Raw genomic sequence first — 20,798 nt, 5'->3', positions numbered from 1 at the left:
TACTTCAGTTCCCCCTTTCGCCTAGTAACCACTATGCTACTTTCTGTTCCCATGAATTTGACTACGTTTTAATATCCTCATATAAATGGAATCATATAGTGTGTCTTTTTTTTCTTTTTTTGAGACAGAGTCTTGCTTTGTGGCTGTCAATAAAGTGCTATGGTGTCACAGCTCACAGCAATCTCCAGCTATTGGGCTTAGGCGATTCTTTTGCCTCAGTCTCCTGAATTTTTTTTTTTTTTGTTAAAGATACAAGGTTTTGGCTGGGCCCCAGTGGCTCATGCCTATGATTCTAGCACACTCTGGGAGGTTGAGGTAGGAGGATCCCTTGAGCTCAGGAGTCTGAGACAGCCTGAGCATGAGTGAGACCCTGTCTCTAGTAAAAATAGAAAAATTACCTGGGTGTGGTGGTGTGTGTCCTTATTCCCAGCAACTTGGGAGGCTGAGGCAGAAGTATAGCTTGAGCCTAGAGTTTGAGGTTGCTGTCAGCTAGGCTGATGCCATTGTACTCTAACCTGGATGACAGAGTGAGACTCTGTCTACAAAAAAAAAAGACAAAGTCTCGCTCTGTTGCCAGGTTGGACTGCAGTGGTGGATTACGGATCACTGTAGCCTTCAACTCCTGGATTCAAGCAATCTTCCTGCCTCAGCTGGGCACATGGTACCATGCCCAGCTAATTTTTTTTTTTTAAGGTTATAAATTACTTGATGGCAAAGACTATTTTATTTGCATTGATATTCATTGTTTCCTAGCACAGTGCCTGACAAATTTGTTGATTGATATTTGTTGATTGAATGAATAAAAGTATAATCGTTGGCATCTCTTGGCTTAAAAACCTTCAGTGATTTCCTCATTGGTTAAAGTCTTAGGTGAGGCCCAAGTATCTATATTTAAAAATAAATATGCTGCTTGAAAATCACAAGAATTTGAGACCAGCCTGGGCAATATAGTGAGATCCTGTTCTCTCTAAAAAAGAAAATTTAAATAATAAATAAAGCTCTACAGAGTATTTTGATGCCCAACTAGAGTTAAAAAATGGAATTTAGGATAAACAGTAGTCCTTTATGCTCTTGTATAATCCTACTTTTTTTCTCCTAGTTCTTCTTTAGCAAGTCCTCTATAATTCAGGAAAATGGATTTTTTGTTTATTGAACATTGTCTGTGTTTTCTTGCTTTTTTTCTTGATCTCCTGGCCTCAAGTGATCCTCCTGCTTTGGCTTCCTAAAGCTTTGTGATTATAGGAATGAGACATTGTGCACAGCCTGTTTTTTTTTTTTTTTATTCATAAGCCTGGAATATTCTCTTTTTTGTTTTATTTTTTACTTTTTAAAATGTACGTATGTATGTATGTATTGTGTTAGAGTTTTACTTAATCGCCCTTGGTAGAGTGCTGTGGCATCGTAGCTAACAGCAACCTCAGACTCTTGGGTTCAAGTGATTCTCTTGCCTCAGCCTCCTGGGTAGCTGAGACTATAGGCACCTGCCACAATGCATGGCTATTTTTTTTAGAGACTGGGTCTTGTTCTTCCTCAGGTTGGTTTTGAACTTGTGAGCTCAAGCAGTCCACCTGTGTTGGCCTCCCAGAGTGCTAGGGTTACAGGCATGAGCCACCACACCTGGCATATTTATTTATTTATTGTTATCCAGGCTAGTGTGTCATGGGATCAGCCGATAGCTTACAACCTCAAACTCCTGGGGTCAAGCGATCTTCGTGCCTCAGCCTCCAGAGTAAGTAGCTCTATGCCCAGCCTGAAATATATTCTTTCTCTCTGTCCTGTAGAAACCTTTTTCCCTTCTAGACTTTATTTCCTTATAAAATCGTTTCTAGTGAGGCCCTGTAATCCTAGCACTTTGGGAGGCTGACATGGGTCGATTGCTCAAGTTCAGGAGTTCAAGACCAGCCTCAGCAAGAGCAACACTTATCTCTACTAAAAATAGAAAAACTAGTCAGGCATTGTACCCTGTTTCCCTGAAAATAAGACAGTGTCTTATTTTAAGGTGTGCTCCCAAAGATGTGCTAGGTCTTATTTTTAGGGGACGTCTTATCTTTCCTGTTAGTAGGTCTTATTTTCGGAGGATGTCTTATTTTCGGGGAAACAGGGTAGTAGACATCTGTAGCCCCAACTACTTGGAGGCTAAGGCAGTAGGATCACTTGAGCCTAACAGTTTGAAGTTGCTGTGAGCTATGATACCACAGCACTGTACCAAGGGTCACAGTGAGATTCTGTTTCAAAAATAAAATAAAACCTTTTCTGATTCTTTTTCTGTTGCTGCAAGTGCCTTTCCTCTTCTTAACCTTCATTACCAGCACTTATTTGGTCATAATGTTTCTCTCCATTTATCTTTTCCTATATAGCATTTTTGTATCCCTCTTTTTTTTTGAGACAGAGTCTCACCTTGTTGACCTCAGTAGAGGGCCATTGCGTCACAGCTCACAGCAACCTCCAACTCTTGGGCTTAAGCGATTCTCTTGCTTCAGGCTCCTGAGTAGCTGGTACTACATGCGCCCGCCACAACGCCCGGCTATTTTTTTTTTTTTTTATTGTAGTTGTCATTGTTTAGCAGGTCCAGGCAGGGCTTGAACCCTCCAGCCTCAGAGTATGTGGCTAGTGCTGTAAACACTGAGCTACGGGCTCTGAGCCCTTTTGTATCTCTCTTATTACACATTCTTTCATTTATTAACATTGTTTTTGCTTTAGCTTCCCTACACAAGTGTAAGCTCCTGGAGTAGAAGGAGGACAAAAGGCTTTGAGGACAAAAGGCTTGGATGCAAATCTACCATTTACTAGTTGAATAATCATAGGAAAGTTATTTAAATTTTCTGGGCTTGATTTCCTTTTTATTAAAAATTTAAAAAGGATGAAAAGAATGTTTCAAAAAGTTACAGTTATGCATTTGTCATTCAATACTTTCATTGTTCACTGGATACTAGGCTTACAAAGTTGAGAAAGACCTAGTTCCTGCTGTCAATGTAATAATGCTGTGTGATGTGTAATAAGCAATAATGGAAAGATATGCAAGATGCTAAAATGGCTCAGAGAATGGGATGGAGTATCAGGGAATACCTTCCTCAATAAGGGGCTCAAGCTGGGTTTAGGAGGACAAATAAGAATTATAAATAGCAAAGCTGTGAAGGGGAAGAATGCTATCTGGACAGTAGATAAGCATATGTGAAGGCAGAGAGAGTGAAACATTTAAATATTCTGAAACATATTTTGGGTTAGTAAAAGCCTTTTATTTTGTACCCAGAACTAGTGTTCCCTTTCTCTTTTGAGTCAGCTCTTTACTACTGACCTTTTCAGTTAGGCAGACCCTGCTGAACCTCCTGGACTAGAGGCTGAACCATGGCAAACTCAGGTCTTAGCGGATGTACACTTGTGGCTGTAGATCCTCAGGCTGAGAACAGGAGGCTCCTTTGGAACACAAGCCTCCCACAGGGCACTCTTGGGATGCTTGTCCTGAAATTACCCAGGGCAGTAACAAAGCTTTCTTTTCTTCTTTAAACCAAGCCAGCAGGATGGGATGTCGACTAGCTTTTGTGTTTGGAGCTAATCAACAAACACACAGCAGCCAGCACAAAAGCATTGTTAGACTATAGTGAAAAACTAGGTCGGGGCCCTTCTCTGCATAGGGCTCATCTAAAGTGCAGAGGCCTGATAAGCCACTGACTTGCTTGTTTGATATTGATGCTGGTTTCTGACAGGTTTCTGACTTACTGATGGAACAATGAGTCAGGTAAGATTCTAGTACCCTTCCCATTGCCGTTCTGAACATCTGAATTTGGAGCCTCTTGAGTTGCCTTTGGCTCTTGTTCCTCATTCCTCATATCTACCACTCAGTTACTGACTTTTAGATTTTATGCATATTGATGTAGCCCACTTTTTCATGCCTGTAACAGCCCCTCTAAGTCAGATATTTGATCACCTCTTACCTGGCTGTTGTAACACTATCCAAACCTCCCTTTAGTTCTTCTTCTACCCTGCTGTCCATAAGATCATTCTAAAATGCAGTTTTGGACATATATTAGTTTCCTAGAGCTGCTATAACAAAGCACTACAATGTGAGTGACTTATAAAAACAAAAATTTATTGGGTGGCACCTGTGGCTCAGTGGGTAGGGCGCCGGCCCCATATACCGAGGGTGGCGGGTTCAAGCCTGGCCCCAGCCAAACTGCAAAAAAAAAAAATAGCGGGGTTGTGGCGGATGCCTGTAGTCCCAGCTACTCAGGAGGCTGAGGCAGGAGTTGGAGGTTGCTGTGAGCTGTGATGCCACAGCATTCTACCAAGGGTGATGGAATGAGACTCTGTCTCTAAAAAAAAAAAAAAAAAAAAGTATTCTTAAGGCTGAAGTCCAAAATTGAAGTCCTTGTGGGGCCACATTCTCTCTGAAGGCTCTAGGAGAGCCTAGATCCTTCCTTGCCTCTGCCTAGCTTCTGGGGCTTGTGTTTCTTGGCTTAGAGATGTGTCGTTCCAAATTTCTTCCTCCATTATCACATGAGATTTTCTCTTTGTGTGTATGTGTTTCTTTTCCTTGTTTTTGTAATAATATCGGAACTCGGGAGTTTAATAACAGCCTGGGCAACATAGCAAGACTCCTTCTCTAAAAAAAAAAAAAAAAAAAAGGGCCAGGCGCAATGGCTCACGCCTGTAATCCTAGCATTTGCGAGGCCTAGGCAGGTGGATTGCCTGAGCTCACAGGTTTGAGAGCAGCCTGAAACAGAGTGAGACCTCATCTCTAAAAATAGCCCGGCATTGTGGCAGGCGCCAGTAGTCTCAGCTACTCAGGAGGCTGAGGCAAGAGAATCGCTTGAGACCAAAAGTTTGAGGTTGAGGGCGGCGCCTGTGCCTCAGTCGGTAAGGCGCCGGCCCCATATACTGAGGATGATGGGTTCAAACCCGGCCCCCGCCAAACTGCAACCAAAAAATAGCCAGACGTTGTGGCGGGCGCCTGTAGTCCCAGCTACTCGGGAGGCTGAGGCAAGAGAATCGCTTAAGCCCAGTGAGCTGTGTGAGGCCATGGCACTGTACGGAGGGCCATAAAGTGAGACTCTGTCTCTACAAAAAAAAAAAAGTTTGAGGTTGCTATGAGCTATGATGCTACAGCACTCTACTGAGGGCAACAAAGTGAGAGTTTTTTTTTTTTTTTTAAATTAGGCATAGGCTGGGCTAATGGCTCACATTTATAATCTGAGCATTTTAGGAGGCTGAGGTGGATGGATTGCTTGAGCTCAGGAGTTTGACACCAGCCTGAGCAAGAGCAAGACTCTGTCTCTAAAAAAAAAGCTAGGTAGGCTCATCGCCTGTGGCTCAAGTGGCTAAGGCGCCAGCCAAATACACCTGAGCTGGCGGGTTCGAATCCAGCCTGGGCCCACCAAAAAACAATGACGGCTGCAACCAAAAAATAGCTGGGCATTGTGGCAGGCGCCTATAGTTCCAGCTACTTGGGAGGCAGAGGCAGGAGAATCGCTTGAGCCCAGGAGTTGGAGGTTGCTGTGATGCCACGGTACTCTACCCAGGGTGACAGCTTGAGGCTTTGTCTCAAAAAAAAAAAAAAAGCCGGTTGTTGTGGCAGGCGCCTGTAGTCCTCGCTATTCAGGACACTGGGGCAAGAGGATCACTTAAACCTGAAAGTTTGAGGTTGCTGTGAGCTATGATGCCATGGCATTATACCCAGGGTGACAACGTGAAATTCTGTCTCAAAAGGAAAAAAAAAATTGCCAGGTATGGTGGCTTGTGTCTATAGTTCCAACTACTTGGGAAGCTGAGGTTAGGAGGATCACTTGAGCCCAGGAGTTGACAGCTGCAGGGAGCTATGATTGTGCTACTGCACTCCAGCCAGGCAACAGAGTTAAGACCTTGTCTCTAAAAAAAAAGAAAAAAGAATACCAGTCATATTAGATAAAGAATCTACCCCACTCCAGTATGACCTCATCTTAACTTGATTACATCTATAAGACCCTATTCCCAAGGTCACATTTACAGTTAGTAGTGTTTAGGACTTGAATATACTTTTGGGGACTACATAATTCACCCATTATCAAATCATATTATACCTTTATTTGTAAATTTCATTGGCCACCATTGTCTGTCAAATTAATTATAGATGCTTCATCTTGGTATGCCAGAACTTCTACACTAATAATATGTATAATAATAGAAATAAAATAATAACTGACATATTGATGACTTTCTTTGACATTATTACTATTTGCATTTTATATACATCAACTTACTGAATCTTCACAACTGTATCGGTTAGTTACTATTATTATTTCCATTTTATAGATGTGTACTAAAGAAATTGAGTAACCAGTGCAGGCTTTACAACCAGTAGTAGTCAGAGGTGAAATTCAATCCTTGGCAGTCAACTGCGTTTGTGGGCTTTTCCACTATACTGTACTGTCCATCTTAACTTTTTAGCTTCATCTCTTCTCTCCTACTTATGCAGAAAGAGAAAAAAGAATACCTACCAATCCCTGTACCCTGTACTTTTTAATCTTTGTGTTCCTTTTGCATAGAATATCTTTCTTACCCCAGTCCTGCCTATGGGTTGCCAATAAATGGAACTGAATCCTTAACAATGTGTGAATATTAGCCAGGGCTAGATAGCGGGAGAGTGTTCCAGATAAAGGGACCAGCAGTGTGTACACATGTGCGGGTAAATAGGAGTTAGACCTTTATAAGCAGGAGTGAAAGGGTTTGTGTGCCATGCTAAGGATTATGGTTTTATCCTAGAGGTAATAGAGCATTACTAAATAATTATAATAGGGGAGTGGCTTAAGGTAGCATTTCAGAACAGTTATTTTGGCTGAATTGTGGAAAATGGGTTGGAGTAAGGGCTAAATCTTTTCAAGATGCAAAATGGGGCAAGAAGACTAGTTAGAAAGGGAATGGAACAATGTAGGGGAGGGATGATGATGATAAGATGCTGATAGTGGGGCGGCACCTGTGGCTCAGTCGGTAGGGCGCCGGCCCCATATACCGAGGGTGGTGGGTTCAAACCCGGCCCCGGCCGAACTGCAACAAAAAAATAGCCGGGCGTTGTGGCGGGCGCCTGTAGTCCCAGCTGCTTGGGAGGCTGAGGCAAGAGAATTGCTTAAGCCCAGGAGTTGGAGGTTGCTGTGAGCTGTGTGATGCCACGGCACTCTACCCAGGGCCATAAAGTGAAACTCTGTCTCTACAAAAAAAAAAAAAAAAGATGTTGATAGTGGGTGGTAGCTCAGTGGGTAGGATGCCCATAGCTCAGTGGGTAGGGTGCTAGCCACATGCACTGAGGCAGGCAGGTTCAACCCCAGCCCAGGCCAGCTAAACAATGACAACTGCAACAAAAAAATAGCCGGATACTGTGGAGGATGCCTGTAGTCCTAGCTACTTGGGAGGCTGAGGCAAGAGAATCGCTTGAGCCCAAGAGTTTGAGGTTGCTGTGAGCTGTGATGCTACAGCATTCTACTGAGGATGACAATGAGACTCTGTCTCAAAAAAAAAGATGTTGATGGGGGAAGAATTAGTCGTGTCCTAGGCGCTAGTATACCATGCTGGTCAGTCTTTGTATACTTTATCTCTTTTAATTACTCCCTAACTTTGCTCAAACACCAAATCCTGCTGATACTAATTCTGAGATGTCACTTAGATATTAATCTTCTTTTTATTATTGTAGCCATTGTCTTTTTTTTTTTTTTTTTGGCTGGGGCTGGGTTTGAACCCGCCACCTCCAGCATATGGGACCGGCGCCCTACTCCTTGAGCCACAGGCACCGCCCTGTAGCCATTGTCTTAATCCAGGATTTGTATCCTACTTGTTTTCCCAGCCTCAATTCTGGGCCTTTCCATACAGTTCTCTACACTACTGTGTGATATCTCTGTGTAGCATGTCTGATCATGTTATTCACGTGTATGAAAAAGATTGTTAGTTGATTATATGTCTTCTCAACTAGACTGTGAACTAAGGGCAGAGACTTTTTCACATATTAGGTTTTCAGTGTTTGGGTAGGTGGATGGATAGAGGAGGGGTGGATCTTTCTCCATACAGTGTTGCTAATTAGGTGGCAGCAAATGATCTCTGTTAGTTGGATGGCAATACAGTTATCTACCTGAGGTAAGTGTCCTAACTCCAGGTCAGTTGGGTAGACTTTTCAGTGCATATTTTCCCACTGTTTAGAGATAAGCTTGTTTGATTGCAGGTATCAGTACATTGATAATTCAAAGTAAAAAACAATAAAAGCTACCATTTTGTCTTACCGTTCTGATAGTTTATGATTGGGTCAGACTACTGTAGCTGACTAGAATCAACAAGAGTTGGGAATGGGAATCCTGGGTGTATTTACCTCAAGTAAAGGTAAATAATGTCTAGAGATGCTCCTGAATATTCTGTGTGGGCATATTTATGTGCCTGTTTATGCCTGAAGTGATAACCTCCTACCCCTAGGCCCTATAAGAGATGTATGTAAGAATAACCTACACTCGGCTCTGCACTCTCAGGACATGCACCGAGGGTGGCGGGATCAAACCCAGCCTGAGCCAGTTAAACAACTGCAACAACAACAACAACAAAATAGCCGGGCATTGTGGTGAACACCTGTAGTCCCAGCTACTTGGGAGGCTGAGGCCAGAGAATCGCTTCAGCCCAAGAGTTTGAGGTTGCTGTGAGCTGTGATGCCACAACACTCTATTGAGGGTGACATAGTGAGACTCTGTCTCAAAAAAATAAAAGAACCTACACTCGTCAGCCTAGACAGCTATTGTAGTTCATTTGGGCTACTGTAATAAACTCCATAGATTGGATGGCTTATAAACAACAGTATTTCCTGTAGTTCCAGATTTTGGGAAATTCAAGATGAAGGTGCTGACAGATTCAATGTCTGTTTAAGGCCCACTTCTGGTTCATAGATGGCCATCTTTTCACTGTGTCCTCACATAGTGGAAGAACTCTGGAAGGCTCTCTCTCTCCCTCTCTCTTGTTCTTTTCTCTCTCTTACTGTGGTTAAAATATATATAACATAAGTTTACCATGTCAACCATTTTAAGTATATAGTTCCATGGTATTAAATACATTTATAATATTTTCTTTTTTGAGAAAAGAGAGTTTTCCGTCTCTTGCCTTGAGTAGAGTGCCATGGCATCATCATAGCTCACAGCAACCTCAAGGATGGCTTGGAACTCCTGAGCTCAAGGGATCCTGCCACCTCAGCCTCCCAGAGTGCTAGGATTACAGGTATGAGCCACTGTGCCTGGCCACATTCATAGTATTTTGCACCCATCACCACTATCCATCTTCACAACTCTTTTTATCTTTTAAAACTGAATCTTGGACGGCGCCTGTGGCTCAAAGGGATAGGGCGCCAGTCCCATATGCTGGAGGTGCTGGGTTCGGGCCCAGCCTCGGCCAAAAAACACAAAAACAAACAAACAAAAAAAACCTGAATCTCTATACCCAGAAAACAATAATTTTCCATTCCCTCCTTTCCCCAGTCCCTGGCAACCATCATTCTACTTTCTGTTTCTATGGTTTTGACTAATTTTTTTGAGACAGAGTCTCAAGCTGTTGCCCTGGGTAGAATTCCGTGGCATCACAGCTCACAGCAACCTCAAATTCTTGGGCTTAAGCGATTCTCTTGCCTCAGCCTCCCAAGTAGCTGGGACTACAGGCACCCACCACAGTGCCCAGCTATTTTGTTGTTGTAGTTGTCATTGTTGTTCGGCAGGCCCCAGCTGGATTCGAAACGGCCACCCCTGGTGTATATGGCTGGTGCCCTAGCTGCTGAGCTATAGGTGCCGAGCCAGTTTTGACTATTCTTAATTACCTCATATAAGTAGAATCCTATAGTATTTGACTTTTTGTGATTCAGTTATTTCACTTAGCATAATGTCATCAAGCTTTATATATATTGTAGCATATTGCAGAATTTCCTTCGTTTTTCAAAGCAGAGTAATATTTTAATTTTTTGTGATTAAAACAGAGCCCACAGGCTCAGCTCCTGTAGCTCAAGAGACTAAAGTGCCAGCCACATACAACAGAGCTGGCAGGTTTGAATCCAGCCTGGGCCTGCAAAACAACAATGACAACTACAACCATAAAATAGCGGGGTGTTGTGGTGGGTGCCTATAGTCCCAGCTGCTTGGGAGGCTGAGGCAAGAGAATCGCCGAAGCCCAAGAGCTGGAGGTTGCCGAGAGCTGTGACGACATGGCACTCTACCGAGGGTGACAAAGTGAGGCTCTGTCTTTAAAAAACTAAACTAAACTGGGGCGGCGCCTGTGGCTCAGTCGGTAGGGCGCCGGCCCCATATACTGAGGGTGACGGGTTCAAGCCCGGCCCCGGCCAAACTGCAACCAAAAAATAGCCGGGCGTTGTGGCGGGCACCTGTAGTCCCAGCTACTCGGGAGGCTGAGGCAAGAGAATCGCTTGAGCCCAGGAGTTGGGAGGTTGCTGTGAGCTGTGTGAGGCCACGGCACTCTACCGAGGGCCATAAAGTGAGACTCTGTCTCTACAAAAAAAAAAAAAAACTAAAATAAAATTGGAATGATACAGAAAAGTTTAGCATGGCCCTTGTGCAAGGATGACACGCGGATTCATAAGTTTTGCAGGACACAAACATTCATCCATAGCAACAACTCCTAAGTATCTTTTAGGATCCCACTCAGACGTTATTTCCTTTCTGAAACCTTCCAGACTCCTCAGGCAGAGTTACTCTCTACTTTCATACTGCCAGTGTTTAATGCTGCTGTAGAGTTAATGGTATTATTTGTTTACCGATATCTCTCTCTGTGAACATCTTCAAGCTGTAAACTAAGGATTTTTCATCTTTATATATCCACATTACAGGACTGCTCTAAACACTGAGGAATATAGTTTTGATGTAAACAGATAGGTTTTTATTCTCATGTGGGAAATGGAAGTAAAGGGAAGTATACTCAAGAAATGTTTGCAGAAATAATCTGAACTGATATTCCTGAGTGGAGAAGTGAATGTCCACTTATCTTTCCCTTTGGTGATTTTAAAAAAGATATTGGCAGGGCGGCGCCTGTGGCTCAAAGGAGTAGGGCACCAGCCCCATATACCGGAGGTGGTGGGTTCAAACCCAGCCCTGGCCAAAAACTGCAAAAAAAAAAAAAAAAAGATATTGGCATATGATTTCTTGCATTTTAATAATAAAGATTTACTGGCTCGGTGCCTGTGGCTCAAGCGGCTAAGGCACCAGCCACATACACCTGAGCTGGTGGGTTCGAATCCAGCCCAGGCCCACTAAACAACAATGATGGCTGTAACAACAACAACAACAAAAGCCAGGCATTGTGGCGGGTGCCTGTAGTCCCCACTACTTGGGAGGTAGAGGCAGGAGAATCGCTTGAGCCCAGGAGTTGGAGGTTGCTGTGAGCTGCGATGCCACTGCACTCTAACCAGGGCAACAGCTTGAGGCTCTGTCTCAAAAAAAAAAAAAAAAATAATAATAATAAAGATTTACTTACATAATATAACTTATTTACCAAGTTATTGAATGCCTTCTAGGAAAACAGTGTATATCTTCAATGAAACGAAGTATCAGATACAAAAGAAATGGAAGAAACTCTGTTATAGTATTTTGTTAGATCATGAGGAGGAAAGACGCTTTAGTATAGGTAAAGCTGGTATAAATAACAGTCACTGAGAGGTATTAGAGTACCTAGAACACATTCTATTGGCTATACTGAAAGTTTAAAATAATAATAAAAAATGTTAAAGCTTCTCTATTGAGTTATTTGAATGTATTGCCAATGCCTTACATTATTTTATAGCGCTGCCTGAGGGAGCAGACTGAAATAAAACGAAAGCAAAGCAGCTGTTATCCCCATTCGGAAAAGCTTCATGTGCTAGTGCTGTTGCTCTTGCCTCTGCTTCCTGCAGGGGGATTTATTTGTTCAGAGGCCAGACCAGCTGAGTGTGCACTGGGAGCAGCATAGGGAAGTGAACATTCCAACTAAGGGGCACATTCAGTGTGTAGCAACTGAGAAGTCGTCCTCCTTGGCAGATCTCAATCTTCCGTTCCTCATGTATGCAACAGTCTTGAGACATTGAGATTTGGTTTCTGAGGGCCAGGGGGCTTATCAGCCCCATCAGTGTATTCACCAAAGGCAGGCTAACGAAATGGGTTGTAAAAGAAAATTCCATTTGTTTTCCTTGTCTGGTCCTTGGTATGCATTTTCCATCTTACCGAGAAAAGCCAGAATCTGCTGGCAGTATGATTCCTGATCTTGTCTCATCTTTTTCCTCTGCTCTCCTTTCCGTTGCTTGGTCTGTGGAGTTCTCAAGCCTTTAGAGACATTGCTGAGCAGAGGAAACATGTTTCTCTGAAACAGAACCAAGAGTCCTGGCCTCACTTGGCCTGCAGAGAGTGTACACAGACTTTTTGTTATAGTCTTTTCTGCCTGACACTCAGCCTGAGTGGCTCATGAAGACAGGCCTTCCATGTCACACTCTCACCGTGATAAAGACTTCAAACCATCTCTTCTGAGATTTTGACTCTCAGAGCTAAAGAAATATGCCTGAAGAGATGTCAGCTTCCTTGCTGCCTTGTAACCTGGAGTTCACAGGCTCAGTTTCTTTTCATGAAATGAGTATCTCAGATGTGAGCCTTGGGTAAATTCAACCAGAGTGAAGAGAAGAAGGCATTGTGCTTATGCTGTCATTATGCCTTATTTTGAGATTTTCAAAGATGGATTATCAAGCAGGATGAAGCAGATGGAGAAGTTTCTCTTTCGAGAGGTTGGAAGATGTATTTTTAGCCCTTCTCTCTGCCTTGCCAAAGCTGATCTGCCTTTTCCAAGGATCTAAAGAGCTGCATGGTGCTGCCCCCAACTGGTTCTTTTTGGTGCTCACATTATATTCACACCAGAAAATTTCAGGTCACATGACATTTAAATTTTTTCTAAGCGCTTTCCTATGTTTTATCAGATTCTCATACTAACATTGTGAATTAGGTGGATTGGGAATTATCATACCTACTTTATAGCTGATAAAAATGAAGGATGCATAGGCTTATTAGTTGGCTTGTCCAAATTAAATGGCAACCAGACAGAATTAGACTAGAATTCAGATTTCTTATCTCTTATTCCATTAGGCTCCTTAGTACTTTATAAATTCAATATCAACCCCAAATGGTATTTAGGCTGAGAGGAGTTTCTCCCTTTTTCTCCCTTGGAAGAAGAAAAGAGAGAATACATCATGTAAGGTTTAAGTAAATTTATTTCTTTTTCTTTTTTCTTTTTTTGAGACAGTCTATGTCACCCTCAGTAGAGTGCTATGATGTCACAGCTCACAGCAACCTCAAACTCTTGTGTTTAAGTGATTCTCTTGCCTCAGCCTCTCAAGTAGCTTGGACTATAGGTGCCCACCACAGCGCCTGGCTATTTTTTGGTTGTAGTTGTCATTGTTATTAACTGGCCGGGGCCAGGTTCAAACCCGCCACCCTTGGTGCATGTGCCCGGTGCATGTAACCACTGTGCTACAGGTGCCAAGCCTGAGTAAATTCATTTTTGAGCTCCTGTGTTGCATGAGGCTCTCTGACTTAGATGCTGTGGTCTCTGACTCTCCAATGCAATGTAGTGGTAAAGAGTATGGACTCTGGAGTCAGACTGCAGAGTCTGCCTGTCTCTGCTACTGATTAATTGGATAACCTTGAGCAAGTTGCTTAACCTCTAAATACCATGTGATAGAGTTATTGTGCAGAATAATGAGATAACATTGTATAAAGTTCTTAGGATAATGCTGGCCAGTTGTAAGCACTTTATTAAATATTAGCTGTTCTTATTTTCTATATATAAATATACTTATTCACTCATAAAAAAAATGGCAAAGCAGCCCTCCTTCATGGGTATATAGGAATGATGAAGATTAGCCACATTTCTCAAAGAGTAGGTCTTCCCATAATTTCTCTATAACCTGATCTTCTGCTCACTCCTCAGTTCACTTTTAACCACTTTACCGAAACTGCTCTAGCTATCGCAGTGATTTTCTAGTTACAAATTCAGTGGATACAGGTCCGGCACGGTGGCTCATGCCTGTAATTCCAGCACTCTGGGAGGCCAAGGCAGGTGGATTATATGAGCTCACGGGTTTGAGACCAGCTTGAGCAAGAGTGAGACTTTGTCTCTAAAAATAGCTGGGAACTGTGGCAGGTGCCTATAGTCCCAGGTTCTTGGGAGGCTGAGGCAAGAGAATTGTTTGAGCGCAAGAGTTTGAGGTTGCTGTGGGCTATGACACCATGGCACTCTACTCGAAGGTGACAAAGTGAGACTCTGTCTCAGGGAAAAAAAAATTCAGTGGACACTTTTCAAGCTCATCTTACTTGATCTATAGCATTTTATACTGTTGGTCATTTTCTTTTTAGAATGTTCTCCTTCTTTAACTTCTTATTGTTTTTTTTTTTTTTAATTTCACTTTGTTGCCCTTGGTAGAGTGCCGTGGCAGTGTAATAGCTTACAGCAACCTCAAATTTTTGGGCTCAAGTTATACTCTTACCTCAGCCTCCCAAATAGCTGGGACTACAGGCACCTACCACAACGCTCAGGTATTTTTAGAGACAGGATCTTGCTCTGGCTCAGGCTGGTTTCTAAATCCTGAGCTCAAGGGATCCACCCACCTGAACCTCCTGGAGTGCTAGAATTACAGGTGTGAGCCATGGTGCCTGGCCTGCCTTCTTTAACTTCTATGATGACAATCTTGCTTGGTCCTTCTTCCTCTGCCTGTTCCTTTAAATTTTACTGTTCCTTGGGATTCTGTTAATTTCCCATCTTACTTGTTAACCCTTGGACAGTTTCACACATTCCTTGGACTCTGTGAATGCTTTAGCTCAATGTTGTTACCTCCTAAATGTTAGTATCTTGCCCAGACTCACTATATCTTAACATTGCCTCTGCTAAAAATCTACTCCTCTCCCTAGATACTGGATAATTAATGATGACATCCAGGGACCAATAGCCTGGGATCATCATAGAGCTTTTTATTGTCCTTATTCTCTGATCTAGGTAATCATTAATTTTTTTTTTACTCTGCTATCTCCATACATTTTGAACCCTGCTTTGTTCTAGTGCCTCCACTTTTGCCTTGACTTAGATGCTCTTTTCTCACTAGGGTAATTGCCTAACCTACTTCCCCTTTCTTGTATTCGTCACTCTATCATAATAGCTAAAATAATCTTTTCTTTAAAAAGCAAATATGTGGGGCGGCGCCTGTGGCTCAGTGAGCAGGGCGCCGGTCCCATATACCGAGGGTGGCGGGTTCAAACTCAGCCCCGGCCAAACTGCAACAACAACAAAAATAGCCGGGCGTTGTGGCAGGTGCCTGTAGTCCCAGCTACTCGGGAGGCTGAGGCAGGAGAATCACCTAAGCCTAGGAGTTGGAGGTTGCTGTGAGCTGTGCGACGCCACGGCACTCTACCCAGGGCATCAGCTTGAGGCTCTTGGCTCAGAAAAAAAAAAAAAAAGAAAAGAAAAGAAAAGAAAAATATTTACCATATGATTTTGTTTGTCCCTATCCCTTAACAGGTTGTGATCTCCCAAAGGGAAGGTATCTTTGTGTGCAGCACCTACCATAGTGCTTGGATACAGAATAAGGCCTTGGTAACTTAAAAAAAAATATATATATATGGTCTCTGTCTTCTAGGTGTTCACTCTGTAAACCATTAGTCTAATACTTCTGATAAATGGTTCTGGTGTTTCCTTCTGTTTTTCAGTATATCAACTCTGGGAACCTGGAACAGTTGCTAGACAGTAACCTGCATTTGCCCTGGACTGTTAGGGTAAAACTGGCCTATGACATAGCAGTGGGCCTTAGCTACCTTCACTTCAAAGGCATCTTTCATCGGGACCTCACATCTAAGGTATGAAGTCTTTACTTTGACAACTCATTAAGACATACCATTCTTCTACTCTTACCAAGAAAGCTGTGTTCAGAAGTTAGTCACTAATGAGTTTAGGAATACAGAGATCTCTTATGGATTTAAAATTTAATCACAGAGAACATAACTCATTACTGTTAATACCTAGTCCTTAGAAAGCCTGTATCATGGCCCAGCACCTGTAGCACAGTGGTTATGGTGCCAGCCACATACATTGAGGGTGGTGGGTTCGAACCCGGCCCGGGCCAACTAAACAACTGCAACCAAAAAATAGCCAGGTGTTGTGGCAGGGGCCTGTAGTCCCAACTACTTGGGGGTGAGGCAAGGGAATTGCTTAAGCCCAAGAGTTTGAGGTTGCTGTGACGCCATGGACAACAATAGTGAGACTCTGTCTTAAAAAAAAAAAAAAGACTGTATCAGAGCAGGTACCTTTCAGTGTTGAGCCAGGCAACATCTTCATCTTGAGAGCCCTTGTGTTTGATTTCAGTTCTCCTGAATATGTGTGTGTGTGTGGGTTTTTTTATTTTTTTGAGAAAGATTTTTACTTTGTTGCCCTCGGTAGAGTGCTATGGTACCACAACTCATAGTAACCTCAAACCTTGGGCTCACGTGAGTTTTTTGCTCAAGGCTGGTCTCGAACTCCTGAGCTCAAGCAATCCACCCGCCTCGGCCTCCCAGAGTGCTAGGATTACAGGCATGAGCCACCGTGCCAGGCATCCTGAATATGTGTTGCAGAAGCAGATAACACAGGAGGGTTAAGAGATTCTTGCCCTGTAGGAGTGACAGCAATCATGCAGTGTGGGAAACTTGCCAGTTTTCTCTTCCATGGACCCCTGGAGATAGCTCTTAGCTAAGAGCAAGAGTTCAGTGATTTTTAATCACTAAGTACAGGTTTTGAGGGCCATAATGTACTGACCCATTTTCTGTCTGTGTGATTTGAGTTTCTACCACCCTGCCAGTTCCTCTTTGGTGTCAGCTGGTCTCTGTAGTATTCTCTTGTTGTCCAAATTGCTGTGTGACCAGGTTAGAAAAGAGTTGCTTTCAGAGGAAGTTGGCCATGCTACAAAGCCAGCACCTCAAAGCCAAATGGCCCAGGGCACCACTGTGACAAGGCTAATATAAATAGCACACTGTTTGATCATTGATGCAGGAACTATAAAGGCATCTAACGTATCTAACGTGACTTCTTACCCCCAAATTGGATTCAAGTCTTCTAGAGAGAAGTATGACAGTTTTACAAATGCTTGAGAATAGTTGTGATTTCATTTCCCACCTTCTACACATATACATGCTCTTATACCACTTCTGTCATAGATGAGAGGGAGAGGAGCCTATTGTAGGAAGAAGGGAACAAGTAGCTATTCTCTGAGCCGGTAAAGCCTAAGGCAGTAAGTGCCTGGCTACCATACCATTGGAATAGTTCTGGTGTTTCACACAGAAGTACTAATCCGGAGGGACATTGGCCATTGGTTTATAAACTACTGTACAGAAAGTACATTAATAGCTGCACTATTCCTGAAGGAGCATAAGACTGGCATGTGGGAACTGGGAACTAGCTGTAAGGAGTCCTTTATCTGCATTAGTACCTCAAGAACTGGACCATTGAGCAGTTGGGACCTGGAAGGTTATATCTTATCTTTTCATCTGCCATTTCTTTTCCCTCAGAAATGTTTAGAAAATCAAGACTGAGAAAACTGAAAATGGGTGGGGTTGTATCAGCTCAGACACTTCGTTAAGGTGATCCTCTCACTTCAGGCATCTAGTCAAAAACAAATCTTTGTTTCCTACTCAGATCCATTTCTTCTAAGGTGGAGGAAGTTTGTGACAAATTATTCATCACTTATACAAATATTTCCCCTATACCTACCTGAGTGTCTCTTGTGCCTGGCTTCGTGGATGAAGGAATATCAGGAACAGAGAATTTCTGGAGATACTTACAGTTTTGTTGAGAAATAATTAAAAGTTGGTACACAGTAGTTTATAATTGAGGTTCAGCTACTGGGATTAAAGGTTTTCATAGCAGGGAAGATAAGGCTAGAGTAGTTAGACTTCCAGGAGGAAAGTCCACACCATGAGTTCATCATATCCTCTTCTGTGCCCTGAAAGCATTTTGTCCCACTGTGCTAGTGCCCAAGTGTGGTTCAGTCTGGGCTTGTTGTGTTGTATTGTAAAAATGACGAACCTTTTGGACGATAGGGTAAGATTAGTATCTTTTGGTTTTCCTTATATTACGGGGAGTGGGTATTCCCAGTGTTGGTTGGCTTGACACAAGAAACTAGGAACTTAGGAGAAACAACGCCTATGTTTCTGGGCTGTGTTTTCTTGGTTCTGGACTGCAAGATGTTGAGGTTATTTCTAGGAGGTAATAACAAATGACTTCTGTAAATTGAAGACAAGGGAGTCTTATAAATTAGACTAATTCGAGATTCTATTTGTGTTCATTGCCCTTTTATTATCTCTGAGCTTTTTGTTGTTGCAGTTTGGCCGGGGCTGGGTTTGAACCCGCCACCCTCGGTATATGGGGCCGGCGCCCTGCTCACTGAGCCACAGGTGCCGCCCCTATCTCTGAGCTTTTTGTGGTAAAGTTTTGTGTGAATGTTAGAGCCTTGTTGTAACTGTGTTGCAGGAATTAGGGAGAAGTCTGTCCACACTTAGGCCAGAGCATCCCCCGCCCCCAGGATGCTTGGGTGGTGGTGGTAGTGACTCTAAGATTGAGAAGCCTCAAGGGAGAAATAAAGCTCATAGGACAGCAGAGGGTTTTGAGGTTTCCAGACTACATTGGAAACCTTTGGTCTTGTGTTTGATTTTTTTTTTTTTTTTTTTTTTTCAGTTTTTGGCCGGGGCTGGGTTTGAACCTGCCACCTCCGGCATATGGGGCCAGCGCCCCACTCCTTTGAGCCACAGGAACCGCCCTTGTGTTTGATTTCATAAGTGTTACTTATGTTTTAGAAGTCTACACTTCATATTACTTAATTATTCTGTTATGTCTGTGTCCCTCACCCGCACATGAGTTTCTCAAGTGCTCCTCTTATTTACCTTTGTATTCATAGCACCTACCACAGAGCCCGAATATGGGGGCTTCTTGGCCATTTTGGGGAATGGGCTATTTTGATAGTGAGTGGCCAAAACATCTGCTTCAGAGTTGAGATTTTGGGTCCCAGGACCACTTTTTTCCCACTTGCAAATTACTTCAGTGCCGTTGGGACCTGAGCTTTCCCAATCTGTAAAATAGATTCTATCCTTGACCTCACAGGAGTGAACAATACATGCTTCTTAGACTGGCGCTAATAGGAAGAATTTAAAGTAGGAACATATTGGCTGGGTGTGGTGGCTCATGTTATAATCCTAGCATTCTGGGAGGCCAAGGCTGGAGGATTGCTTGAGCTCAGGAGTTTGAGACCAGCCTCTGCTAAAAATAGAAAAGTTAGCCAATATGATGGCAGGTGCCTTTAGTCTCAGCTACTCTGGAGGCTGAGGCAGGAGGATCACTTGAGCTCAGGAGTTTGAGGTTGCTGTGAGCTAGATTGATGCCATGGCATTCTAGCCTGGGACAACAGACTGAGGCTTTCTACATACATACATACAGTGGGAACATATTCCAAGTGAGTAAACCAGGGCAGAGAAGTAGATGACTTTTTCCAAATGATCTTGAGCCTGCCTTAGTTTATGATTAGCGTGCTTCCTGAAAATATTGCCTTTGTAGGATTTACATGTCAGTAGGCTTTAAGAGTGAAAAGTCAGATATAGCTGTTGGGTCTAATTTTGTAACTAATAGCTTGAAATGGATTTGTGCGGGGGCAATGCTAAGAACTTAACTTTAGAAGGAAGTGGAAGGCAACATGGCTTTTTAAAAATGTACAGTTTATGAGCTCCATAAAGAAGCAGCAATAACCACACACAGGCTTTTACCAGTTGCTCTAGAAGTAACTAATACAACCATACGCAAGCCTTGGCTCTTGAAGGCAGCTGAGAAAGCAGTTGGTTTCTGCTTAATACCCTTACTGCCTATCATCAGAAAGTACTGCTAGTCTGTGGTACTGTTGGGAGTATACGTATGAATTATGAATTGCACCTTTAGTTCCTGTTTTTTTTTTTTTTTTTTTCAGAGACAGAGTCTCATTTTGCTGCCCTCGGTAGAGTGCCATGGCTTCACAGCTCACAGCAACCTCCAGCTCTTGGGCTTAGGCAATTCTCTTGCCTCAGCCTCCTGAGTAGGTGGGACCACAGGTGCCCGCCACAACACCCGGCTATTTTTTGTTGCCGTTTGGCCGTGGCCGGGTAGAATTGCATCACCACTCTCAGTATATGGGGTCCTACTCACTGAGCTATAGGCGCTGCAAAAATTTTTTTTTTTTTTTTTGAGACAGAGTCTCAAGCTGTTGCCCTAGGTAGAGGAGTGCCATTGCATCACAGCTCACAGCAACCTCAAATTCTTGGGCATAAGCGATTCTCTTGCCTCAGCCTCCCAAGTAGCTGGGACTATAGGTGCCCACCACAATGCTTGGCTATTTTTTTGTTGCAGTTGTCATTGTCATTTTAGCTGGGCTGGGCCAGGTTCAAACCCTAGCCTTGGTGTATGTGGCTGATGTCCTACCCACTGAGCTATGGGCACCGCCCCAAACAGATAATCTTCTAAGAGGCTTGGACTATAGCAGTCCCTGAGGCTTTTAGGAAAGCAACTCAGTCACTGATCTCCCTGTACTATGAAAAGAATGTCTTCACCTTTCTTGAGATGTAGAATCAGTCTTTTCCTGCCTGATCCTAACTGGGTTTATGGAGTTTATTGGGAAGAAGGGGAAAGATTGGAACACTGAAAGCCTTTTTTTTTTTTTTTGAGACAGAGTCCCACTATGTCACCTTGGGTAGAGTGCCGTGGCGTCACAGCTCACAGCAAACTCAAACTCTTGGGCTTAAGCAATTCTCTTGCCT

At 43.1% G+C, this 20,798-nt stretch overlaps 1 protein-coding gene and 1 pseudogene across 3 annotated transcripts in view; both read left to right on the top strand.

The window, feature by feature from the left end:
* TESK2 (testis associated actin remodelling kinase 2) overlaps positions 1-20,798 on the top strand; it is a 176,508-nt gene that overhangs the window by 148,187 nt on the left and 7,523 nt on the right. For all 3 annotated transcript variants that reach the window (XM_053575302.1, XM_053575300.1, XM_053575301.1), the window contains one exon: positions 15,705-15,851. In XM_053575302.1, coding sequence (XP_053431277.1) covers positions 15,705-15,851 — 147 coding nt within the window. The remainder of the gene's footprint in view (positions 1-15,704; positions 15,852-20,798) is intronic.
* LOC128575670 (uncharacterized) lies at positions 10,479-10,577 on the top strand (annotated as a pseudogene).

The sequence above is a fragment of the Nycticebus coucang genome, chromosome 22, assembly GCF_027406575.1.
Source record: "Nycticebus coucang isolate mNycCou1 chromosome 22, mNycCou1.pri, whole genome shotgun sequence".
NCBI classification, from domain to species: domain Eukaryota; kingdom Metazoa; phylum Chordata; class Mammalia; order Primates; family Lorisidae; genus Nycticebus; species Nycticebus coucang.
Note: the sequence above shows the minus strand (reverse complement) of the source record. Positions and strands in the feature narration are given on the sequence as shown.